This window comes from Copadichromis virginalis, linkage group LG7 (assembly GCF_057382275.1).
Source record: "Copadichromis virginalis isolate Kocher_CV1m ecotype Utaka linkage group LG7, C_Virginalis_male_GT1.1, whole genome shotgun sequence".
NCBI classification, from domain to species: Eukaryota; Metazoa; Chordata; class Actinopteri; order Cichliformes; family Cichlidae; genus Copadichromis; species Copadichromis virginalis.
The window spans coordinates 32861279-32873584 of NC_140624.1; the positions used below are offsets into that span (position 1 = coordinate 32861279).

General features: G+C 40.6%; 1 protein-coding gene across 4 annotated transcripts in view; it reads left to right on the forward strand.

Moving 5' to 3' along the window:
* The window catches only part of wdr7 (WD repeat domain 7), a 99710-nt gene that overhangs the window by 16464 nt on the left and 70940 nt on the right, over positions 1-12306 (forward strand). For all 4 annotated transcript variants that reach the window (XM_085463099.1, XM_085463096.1, XM_085463098.1 and 1 more), the window contains 4 exons: positions 2519-2733; positions 9177-9410; positions 9506-9799; positions 9949-10145. In XM_085463099.1, the coding sequence (XP_085319225.1) occupies positions 2519-2733; positions 9177-9410; positions 9506-9799; positions 9949-10145 (940 nt within the window). The remainder of the gene's footprint in view (positions 1-2518; positions 2734-9176; positions 9411-9505; positions 9800-9948; positions 10146-12306) is intronic.

A 12306-nucleotide genomic window follows, 5' to 3' on the forward strand; every position in this document is an offset into this window, starting at 1 on the left:
AATTCCACTATTCATTCATTCACTCACTGGTGGAGGCAGCTACAGTGGTAGCCACAGCTGCCCTGGGGCAGACTGACAGAAGCGAGGCTGCCATATCGCGCCATCGGCCCCTCTGGCCAACACCAGTAGGCGGTAGGTGAAGCGTCTTGCCCAAGGACACAACGACTGAGACTGTCCGAGCCGGGGCTCGAACCGGCAACCTTCCAGTTACAAGACGAACTGCCAACTCTTTGAGCCACGATCGCCCCTAACCTTCTGATTAGTAGATAGCTGGTCAGCCTCCTGAACTACAGCCACCTAATAATCCCCCAAAACTCGTATTTGTGCCTGATGAACAGGTTTGCTTGTGTTGGCTGAACAATAACTTGGCTCTCGTCCAACAATAGCTCCAAAAAGTCAACATGGCAGCTACATCCTTGTGTGTGTGTGTGTGTGTGTGTGTGTGTGTGTGTGTGTGTGTGTGTGACCTGAATGAGCTGTAGTGCTGGGAAATTGCAGGGTATCTAAGTGTGAAATTAAGGAAGGTGTGTACTCAGGCGTTAGACATGTAATGGGGCCATGGCTCATGGGCCTTCATCACTCACACACACACACCTATACACACTCAGGTATAATGGTGCCACTTCTCCTCTCACTCAATACCAGAGCCAATACTGATGTCAGCTCTGTCTGCAGCTAATGATGTCTCTCTAAAGTCCGTCTCTTTCTATAAAGGTGGAGAATTGTTACACTGGAGAAGATCGTCTGTGACCTGAATCATATTCAAGAGACTATAGATAATGATTGTGAGTCTGAGATGGTGTGAGAGAGATTGGAAGATTGATATAAATAAAAGGAGAGTGCAAGGGCAAGAGGAGGGAGACTGATGGAAACAGAAGGCGAGTCTGTGTGATGAGAATGAAGAGAGAGAGTGAGAGAGAGAGAGGCTGAGATAAAACCATCGATGTGTCAGTTCATCCTGACGATGTCGTACAGGGTCGAGGTCAGAGCTCAGTGCAGTTCTGAGGCCCTGAGAACACAACGCACAACCCCACCTACTGTTCTGTCAAAGTTGAATCAAAACCATTGAGCTTCCCACAAACAAAGTGTGTTGGAAACCCTTAAAGTTTAGGGTTGAGTTGAAGATTTCAGAGATCACTATTGGAGCTCTTCATGGTCAAATTTCTACTTGGTATTAATGAACTGCTTCATCCATCATATGTAGCTCCTGGGTCTCTGAGCTCAGGGAAATGTTGGCTGTAGCTGGGTCCAATTTGCAGAAGTCTCTTTTTAAAAAGAAGCTTAAGACCCACCTGTGCAGGATTGCTTTAGTTTTATCCAGTGTGAAGCGTATTTTCTGTTTATTCAGATGAAATCACCTTTTAGAGTGCAAGTGGTTCAATTAATTGATTGGGTGGTCAACAGATGACAGGCTTTTTTTTTTTAAACATACTTTTAATACAATCTTGTATTGAAGGAAATTACACTGGACATTTTTCACTGTTTCCAATTTACTGATAAAAAGGTCAGTGCAGGATGAAAATTGTTTTACAAAACTCTGGCTCTTTCTATTGAATGTTTTTCTCTTGAAATGTCTCTTGAGATATTTTAGGTTTACTTACTGTTTTACATGTAAAAGTTTTATTTTATTTCTGTCTGCTTAAAACACAACTCCTTTGTTTACTTATGGATCTACTATGACTGTTTGTCATTTTAAAATTCGAAATTTAGTTAAAGGGCTTGTAATACACTGCAAGAATTTTCTTTTTCAAACTGCATACGATTGCAGTGTTTGATTTTTATTGCTTTGTATTATCCTTGTGTTGTTTAAACTGAGTGTTACTACCAAATTAACCTAATAACCTTTGAGGACTGTACTGCAATTGAGAGCTTGAGGTTTAGAGCTATCTATATCTACCCTATGGATTTAATAGAGGGGCAGCACGGTGGTTAGCACTGTTGCTTCACAGCAAGAAGGTCCACTGTCAGGTCGGGGTCCTTCTGTGTGGAGTTTGCATGTTCTCCTCGTGTTTGTGGGGGTTCTCTCCAGGTACTCCAGCTTCCTCCCACAGTTCAAAGACATGCAGTTAGTGGGGATAGGTTAATTGGTAACTCCAAATTGCCCATAGGCGTACCCTGCCTCTCGCCCTAGACAGCTGGGATGGGTTCCAGCCCCCCTGTGACCCTGACAAGGATAAGCGGCAGAGAATGGATGGATGGATTTAATAGAGTACCATCAGTCAACTAAAACAGTGAGTGCTAAACACCTGCAGCTACAAGGAATTTAAACCATCCAATTAGCAGTTTCTTTCCATGCAAAATCTTTAGCTGGTCTAATTGAGAAATGAATGGGCACAATGAGAAAAAACAAGGCACTTATGTATTAGAAGTTAGCAGTGAATCTATATATTTCAGGTTTACTGTGCACAGGTGTACACCTGCAGGTGGACCAGGGGGTGAAAAAATATCAGACTGTTGGTTTGTGTGTAGCTTGTGTCTTCTGAGGCTGAGGCAGATTTGTTTACTGGTTTGGTTCCAGGAGCGTTGGACCGCTGTGTGATGGGAATAACTGCAGTAGAGATCCTGAATGCCTGTGATGAGCTGGCTCCAGCTACTGTGGATGCTCTGAGCCACTCGGCGGTGAACCTGAAACAGGCGATGACCCGCCGCAGCCTGGCCGCACTGAAGAACATGGCTCAACACAAACTGCAGACGCTTGCCACCAACCTGCTGGCTGCAGACAACGCTGACAAGGTGAGGACGACCACTAAAAGTCACAAACACACTGGAAGAAATAAGTTAAACAGAAAAAGGCACAAAACAAAGAAATGTGCATATAACGGTTGACCTGTAGCGTGTATACAGGAATATTTGTTTACCATCAGATCCTGAGCAATCCAAATGCAGGCAATGCTTGTTTTTTCTGCACACTGTGAGGCTGTTGGTATTTATTAAATTCAAAGGAAAGACCCTGACTCTCAGCCACCTGTGGGGAATAATGGTCTAGATTGTATTTGTTAGCTGAATTAACATGCTAGACATTTCAATATGTTAGATCAGTAAAGGGGTAAGCAAGCAAAATTGTATTTTGACAATACAGCAAAAATGTCAAAACAAATATTGTTAAAATGACAAGTTTTAAGCTGCTTTTTAAGACGGATCACTGAGCAACAGATCACACGTTTGCAGGTACACGTCTTTGGTCCTCATTATAGTTTTCGTTATACATTTATTGTTAAATCTGTTTACTTTAAGTCATTGAGATTAGCATCTCTTTTTAAAGAGAGTCCTCAAAAACCCATATACAACAGTATAAAGAGTAGTGAGTATATTTTGAAAGCACCTGCAAGTACAACTGCAGATATAAATATAAACTGTTGCAGCGCCTTAGAAACAGGGGACAGCAGACAAGCCTGATATCCACCAAAATGACTTGATGTTCTGTTTATGACCTGAAACTACTGACTGAGCCCATTAAGTTCATAGAGGTCACAGAAGACCATAGAAGTCGAAGGAGTCGCCCCCTGGTGGTCATTAAAATAATAGAGGTTCCGCATTGACGTCACTTTCAGCAATCTGATTCAGATTGGGAATCTTTTCAACACTTTGTGGTAAATCCTGATTCTACTTTTATTTATTTATTTAGTTTTTGCTCAAAACAAAGATTTGTTTTCTAAACCTTCTTAGACTGAAGCTGAGGTTTGTCAAATGTTAATTTTTTCATTTCTACGAAGTTCAGATGTCTCTTTATGTTCCTCATATAATGATTTTCTCTTTGCATCATTCACCCCACACACACACACACACACACACACACACACACACACGTCATCTCAGTCACAAAGCTGCTGGCTCAAGTCAGACCAATTAAAACTCTGCTGGAGACGACCCACAGGTCAACCGTACAGTGACTTCTCCAGGGAACGATGGCATTAAATGTCATAATGGTGAAAAAGAGTGAGTCCAGCGTTTCTTTTGAGACTTTCTGGAGACTAGCTTTTCAATATTTAAACCTGTACCAGCACAAGTCAAACTACTTGAGTAGCCCTTTTTTTTGTTTTTCTCTCTCAAGTCTTAAACTGGGTCCTAATTATTTATTTTTCTACTTTAAAATTACCTTCCAGAGCTTGTTTTTACATTTTTACCTCCTGTAGTGCCTTTGTGCTTTTTTCCCAACTTCCTGTGCATCAATACATCCTTTATATCCCCAGTTTTGAAAATGCGTGTGTAGTAAGTTTATAGTAACTAAATAAAAACATAAAAAAATGCAATAAACTACCCAGAACATAGATACAAAAATTATAAAAGGAAAAAAGTTGCATAAAATCCTTTCAAATCACAAAACATTATTTTGAGTGTGCACATAACTTTGTTTTTGAGATACACCCATTTTTATAAATTATAATAAAAATGAAAATAAAATGCACACTGTGCACAATTTGCAAAAAGACAGTATGTACATCAAAATTCCATTTCCAAAAGTGCATAGTTCTCAGTGTCTGAGGAATTGAATTGAAATGAATATCTTTATTGTCATTGGTGCTTGAACAACAAAATTAACAAGTTGTCTTTGATCAGTGCTAAAAACCTTAAAATACCAATAAAACGACAGAACTTTACATTCATGACGTAGAAATGACGTATAGAAAGTCACAAATTCCTGCCTTTCCTGGGAAAACCAGTTTTTACAGTTGGTGCTGTGCATGAAACCATGTAATGGCTCATGCTGATTACATGATGATGTATGGGAGCAGAGGCGTGCTTGTTGGCTCAAGTACCAAAAACCGTAGTTTCTCTAATATCCACTAGAGGCTCACTCCAAAAGTGAGTCAGTCCCACAGTCAGGACTAAAGGAGAACCTGGGACTGTTGTGGAGATGAAACTAACATAGAGGAAAACTGAGTTAAATGTTTTATTGTGTCACTCTACCATAAAATGTCTTAAATTTTGTGTTTAAGGTATTTTAATTATGAATATCTACCTTTTCAATATGACTGGAAATAATGAAACGAAGCTTTAAACACCGATCATACGTAATGAAGAATTATATTTTAGCTCACGGCACACCTGAGTTACCCTTTCTCTGCTGTATTCGGTAGCTTTCAGCTTCTTTGAGCTTCACCTGTGAGGGGACCACTTGTCAGACGTGATGATCTGATCTGTCCCGACAGCGGTAACCCCTCCCAAATGTGCAGCCCGGCACCGAAAACAAGCGCTGTGAATTATTTAGTGCTTGAACAGCGTTTAGTTTAGTTGCCGGTGCAGTTTGACTTCTGCAGGTTCACCTGGAACTCATTTACCTCAGGTCTCCTCTGCTCTAAGGGGTCGTTCTTTCTTTCTAATTTTCCTCCCTCCCTCCTGTTTCCTTCCACATGATAACCTTTGTGTTGTTTTCTCTCTCCTCTGGGTCGTCTGTGGAGAAACCCCCCCTCCCCTCCGGTCATAACTGCCCATAATCACAGCTCTTCTGTGAAAAGGCCAACAAACAACAGCTGTAATCTTTCTTCTCCTTTTATGTTAGAAATGCATCACTGTGCTTCACTTTCCTGCCTCCCACCCCTGCCGTCATTTCCCCCTCATGCCTGCTGAAATTATGGCTCAACACCACCAACTCCCCCCACCGTGTGTGTGTCCTCCCCTGCTGGGTGTAATGGTGGATAATGACCATGAAATGTCAGACCATCAACCCAAACATTTCACCCAGCTGACGTGTGTGTGTGTGTGTGTGTGTGTGTGTGTGTGTGTGCGCGCGTGCACAGTTGATGTTGGTTTGTTCAGAAGCTATTCTGCTGAATGTGCTGATCTGTGAATGTTTGTGTTCATGAGGAAAAACGACTGTATCCAGACTTTGGAGCTTGCAAGAATGATGTTTTAGGTCTTCAAACCTGAGGCTGAAGCTTTGCCAGGATCCAGGAAGTCAGTTTACTGGAACTCTGAGTTTGTTAATCCTGAGCTCAAGGAAACCGGAACTCTGAGTCAGGTGCCTCAGATCCTCTGTGACTCCTCCCCCTCCTGCTGCACCTGAATTTAATGACAGCGTTGATCTGCTCCTCTTCTCCCCCATCTAATCTTCTTCTTCTTCTTCTTCTTCTCTCCCACCTTTTTCTGCACCTCATTCATTGCCTCGTCTTCCTCCTTCCTCTTCTTTTCCTTCTCAACTTTCTTCCCTCTGCGTGTCTCCCTTGACCACCCTCTTCTTATTCACGTCCTCCTCCTTTTTCCTTCCTCTCCTCTGCTGCCTTCATATCCTCCTCCTTCCATTTTCTTCCACTTTCTACTTCTCTGCCTCTGCCCTCTACTGTCCTGTTCTCCTTTTCCTCCTCAACTTCTTGTCCTTTTCCACCTGATTCTCTGCCACCTTCCCCTCCTCTACCAACTTCTTCTCCACCTTATTCTTCACCTCCTCTTCATCCTCGTTTTCTTCTCTGTCCTTGTGCTTCCCACGCATTATCCTCCTGCCCATTCTTCTGTCTCCTCTTTTAGTTTTCTGCACAAATTCAAGCTAACTGTATCTCTCCTCATTTACTTAAATGATCTCATGCCTGATTTGCCTTTCTCTCTCGCTCCTGTCACTGTGTTTTTAACTCCATGTCCTCCTGCTGGATCTGTTTTGTAGTCGAGTCGTGTTTGACTCTAAGAAAGCTGCTCTTTGATCAGGAGAACAATTTCAATTCTGACTCTCTCACCTAGTTCTGAAGCCATGTTTCCTCACATCACACCGGGCTGCTTCATGTCTGAATTTTTATGTGTTCATAAATGTTTCTTCATTCTCAAACTTAAATATTACAGACCGCACTCCACTGTAGAGATAAATAGTGCTGCAGACTGCCTTTAGATGGCAGTGTTACTCCACCAAAATGGAGCCTCCCTCACACAGACGCAGGGATGAGGCTCCAGTATCAGGAAAAATCAAAGGCATCTATGAAAATAAGAACTAACTTCTTAGTCTGAAGCCAGAAACCAGAATTAAAATGATCCGAGCAGGAGTCTAGCCATTCTTTGAATAAAATACTTCATAAACATCCTCAAATGTGTGTTTTTCTGTGCATGCACCAGCGTACCAGGAAACTGTCTAATAGACCGATAATAGTGCTGAGATTTATCTACTTCACATCTTTTTTTTCTCTTTTTTTTTTCTTTCATGTAAATGTAAATGATAAGAAAAAAAATAAACGGACAAGTAAAAAGATCAAAATGAGCCCAGATTTGATCAGTTATACATGTTTGAAGAATACTCTGAATTTATGAGCACATCACTGTTGTCAGCACCACTTTTCAAACGCACACAAAGACATACAACACGTCAGCCCTCAGGGAGGACCAGCCTGTCGTGTGTGTGTGTGTGTGTGTGTGTGTGTGTGTCCGTGTCCCAGCTGCAGGTGTATTGTGTCTCTCGGTCAGTCAGGACGTGTCTTTACCGCTAATTATTGTTCTCGCCCACACAGTCACATCCAGCTCGATACAAAGAGCTTCAGGCAAAAGAAAAAAAAAAAAAAAGTGCAACAAAATGACCAGTGATCAGTGAAGGTACAAATATGAAAATAATACCAGAATTTCACGCAAAGTCAATCAGTATTCAGTGATCCAGATACAAAACAAGTTATCACATAAAAGAATCAGTTCATCGTCACTTCTGTGCGCTGATTCATAGCTTGTGCTACGAAATGTTAAACTTGGTAAGCTCACAGAGATTTAACTGTTTAGAAGAAATGAGTCTGTAAATATGTTTATATTGAAGATTTTTAACATAATTTTAAAAATATTGGCCCCTGCAGCACCAAATGCTTAACTTCATGCTCAACTTCAACTTCAATGTATTTAAATTTCACATTTTTAAGTAAAAACTCATAATTTTCAATAGTTAAGTTTTAAATTCACAAAGGAAAAAAACGACAACTGATAAGTTTTTACGGAAAAAGAAGGCAAAGAATATCAGACCCCTTGGGGAACAAATGTCAAATAGACAAAACCAAGGCAAATTTTTGTAAAACACATGAGCAAATTTACACGATAGTGGTACATTGTCGAGGGGAAAGGGAAAACGGAGACAAAATTGGCAAATTATGAAAGAAATAAGTGCCATACTTACGAAAGTGACACTGCCAAATTTCTATGGAAAAATTTCACATTCACAAGAAAAATGGCAAATCTCGAAAGAAAAACGAGGCTTATTGCCGAGAGGAAAAAGCAAAGTTTGAAGTCTGTGTCTGTTTAAAGTCACTTTCCTGTAGTTTATTTTAAAATGTGGAGAGAAAATTAAACACAACATGATTATAACAGTGTGTTAACTCTAAATGCAAGTAAACAGGAGGAAGATTCGGTGAGGAATCAGATGTTTTCTCTTTCTTTATGTATCTTTAAAGAAAGATTTGATGCAATGCTATGGTTACAAAGGTAAATGATAGACATGATGTGACGTGAGCTTAGACGTGAAAAGAAATGGGCTTAACTCTGGGTCTGAAAAGTGAAGTCGGTGCTTTCGTCCCTGAAACCTGCAGCCTGGGGAATGAGAACCGGGTTGCTTCACTTGATCTATGGGAAAATGAGCCTTCTGTGAGTTTCCTGAGAAGTTTATGGAGTCTATTGTTTGTCTTATTTAATGAAAAATCTTTGTTTTTGTAGATTTTGGCCCCTTTAGAGTCAAACAGAATGATAGGGCAGGATGTGATGACCTGTCATGTTTCTTTTTCAAACACCATTGTGGTGATGGCGAAAAAGCTCTGTGATCTTAAGGCAAAAGGTTAAAAAAAAACCCAAAAACATGCAGATAAAAATCCAGCTTTGGCCTTTTCTTTCCTCTTTATTTCCTCTCTTCATTCCTGTCTTAATCACCACCTCCTCCCTCACTTTCTCCTCCTCCTGTCTCCTCCCTTGGAATCGAAGTCTAACAGGATCAGTTTAATTGCAGTCATCAGCTCATTAACATGGAAACGAGAAGCAAACAGCTCCATGCACATGCTGTCTCTTCTAATACAATTAAAATTGAGCCGAGTGTTAATATTAGTGGCAATTACAGGTGCGTGCGTGTGTGTGCGTGTGTGTGATTTAAATAATGAGCTTTTGATGAGGAGCTCTTGAACTTCTTAATTAAATTTATATCGACAATGGATCATTTAAATATATTTATATATTTAATGTGAAAAGTGTCACACTGTGATTGATTTTGTTCTTGAAACTGAACTCTGTCTTTCCACCAGGGCAACTTACCAAAATATTCCCACAATGCCTTGGTGGTCCAGGCGATGAAGACCAACCTGACAGACCCTGACATGCATGTGCTGTTCTTCGACGTGGAGGCGGTGATCATCCAGCTGCTGACGGAGGAAGCTCAGAGACCAAACCCCATGCTGGTGTCCCCGGAGACGCTACAGAAGAGCCAAGCTGGGGCTGATAAGGGCGGGTCCTTGTTGGCTCATAAAATCTTCAAACAGGTCCATAAACACCAAAAAAAAAAATTCCACTAATGAAGGTCTTTTATTATTGTATTATTTTTGTTTTTCATGTAAATAATTTCTCCTAAAACCAGGTGAAGGAGACCATGAAAGAGACCATTAAGGAGCACCTATTAGATGAAGATGAGGATGAAGAGGAGGAGATGAGGAGGCGCGAGGAGAAGTCCAAGTCTCTGAGTCTGCTGGAGTATAACCTGACGATGGACACAGCCAAGCTCTTCATGTCCTGCCTGCACGCCTGGGGTCTCAACGAACAGCTGGACACCATCTGTCTGGAGCGACTGGGCATGCTCAGACCACACTGCCCCATCTCCTTCGGCTTGATCTCCAGAGGAGGCCACATGTCTCTTATGTTGCCCACCTTCAAGGTAACTGTCTGTTATCACCTGGGTTCCAGGTGTCTTTCCATGAAAGACATATCGTTGAGCATGGAGCATTTAAAAAGCTAAATCAATAGTTTGATAACAGGGCACCTGAAAATAAGAACCTCTTCTCTTTGTATAACTCCATTTTCCAGGAATCTTTGCTTCGTCAGCTTTCCCTGGCGACAGGTCGGAAGCTATCTCTGTCAGACATAGTCGGGAAGGGGACATATGGTGTGTCGAGGGCTGTCACCACACATCACCTCCTCTCCGTCATCTCACTGGCCAACACTCTGATGGGCATGACCAACGCCACCTTTGTTGGAGAGCACATGAAGAAAGCACCGGCCAGGTAACAAACACACATGGACTAACTCTTAAAAGTGATTTATTTTTATATTTGTTCTTTAAGAACTCTTATATTCAGAAGAGTTGGTTGAGCCCAAACTAAAGTTAAAAAAGTAAGAATGTTGGATGTATGATCTTGCAGTGCTGTGATTGCAGCCATTCCCCAACTCTCTGTGAATGGTACTCATGGTCTTTGATCAGTGGGTTTTGGTCAGTGGTTGTTGATCAATGGTCATGAGAATTTTCTTAATTAAGATTAAGGAACTCTCCTCCCAGCCCATTGTTCCTTCAGTGGGCTGGTTTCAGTCATTATGCAAATGTACTGTTTATAAGATTGGGGAAACCTGCAGTCAGCTGAGACTGAAGAAGTCACTTGGATGAGTGACGAAACGTTTCTTCTACAAAATGCTACGTCCAGATGAACATAATCAACTTTTGGAGATTTACTTACCTGGACGATTGAGCATATGAATCAAGACGAAATGTTGGATGTAGATTTACCTGGTCAGTACAAACTAATCTACAATGGCAGGATTTACTTCCTGTGGCTTTGCAACTTATGTTTTCATGTTAGCCATTTCTTGATACATGAATTGATAAAAGGTTTGAAATATTGATGTTCAATGATTGGATGAATGATAAATGGTTAAATGCACAGATGCATGGATAGAAAGTTAAAGGGCTAATTATATAGTTGGATGACTAAATGGTTGGATAAAAGATGTTTTGGGCATGGATGGATGGGAAGATTCGATGTCTATTAGATGGATAATGACATGGATATATGTTGGATGGATAAAGAAATGTTGGATGTGTGCATGAACGGATAGATGGTTTAGTCTGTGGATGGTATAATTGATAGCTAAATACCTGAATAAATTATGCATGGATGGTTTGGTGGATAAATGTTGGATGAGTGGATAGATGGCTAAATGGTTTGTTGGACTAACAGCTGGATGGAGGCAAAGTGGTTGGATGAATAGACGGTTGGATAGGTGGCATGTTGGTAGTTAATTACATAACTTTAAAAAAATATATATATAATGTGCCATTAAATGAACCAAAAACAATATTAAAACTAAATGGAATGTGATTAATTCATATATTTATATTGTTAAGCTATCTTAACAATATAACAATATTACAATACATATGTAACAATACAAAAACTTATGTAATGTTTTTGTTTTTACTCCCTTCGAACTTTCGCATTTTATACATTACTGTCTACTTCTATATTTACTTTTGATCTTTGTTCTTCTGTAGCTGCTCTGGCCCACGCTGAGTAAACAAAGCTGCAGCAAACTTGTTTCGTCTTCATGTGGCTTTTATAGGATTTAAATTTCAAACTTTGTTCATCAGCTAAAAACAAACAGCAATTTGTGGAAATCAGTCTGTTTCAACACCCTGAATTGTGCACAAAAATGTATCCACATTTGTTTTAAATTGATATCAGTTTATGAACCCAAGTTCATTTTATCTAGAATTATCAGGCTGATAACACACAATTCTGATTCCAGCTTAAAAAACGATAGAACAACTGAAACTGCAGCAGAAACTGAACTCAAAGTGCAGGACATATACTATCCTACCACCAGCGGCTGAGCTCTGGCTACGTGTGTGTGTGTGTGTGTGTGTGTGTGTGTGTGTTTGTGTGTGGCTGATTGTTTAGTCTGTCTGAGCTCTCATTGTGCTGTGAAAGATTTAACACAGAGGTCGAGGTCCTGCTGCTGTAATACCAACACAACATTTCATCGTCCCGTCAACCCTGCTTCAAGGATAACTCTGCAGGGAGGGCGAGCAGCGAAGAGTCAGAGATGATAAAAACACAGGTCGAGGGGTAGTGAGGTGTTTGATCAGCCTTCATAAGTTTTCAGTCTATAATTGACTTATTTTTGTGGTTAAAATATATTTTTCCTGCCATATGTCCAGCTTTACAATGATAAATATTCAAATTAAACAAGGACAAAGTTCTTTTTTTTCTTTTAAACTGTGAATTCAGAAATGAGCTGTCATGAGCTGGGATACATAACTGGAAATAAATACAAAAATACCAAAACAAGACAAAAGAAGAACCAGGCTGTTGTAATGGAATAAACACAAGTGATGCTGGGTTTGGGTGGGTGTGGTGGTAGTGATTCAAGAGTTGCAAGAGCTGTAAGTAT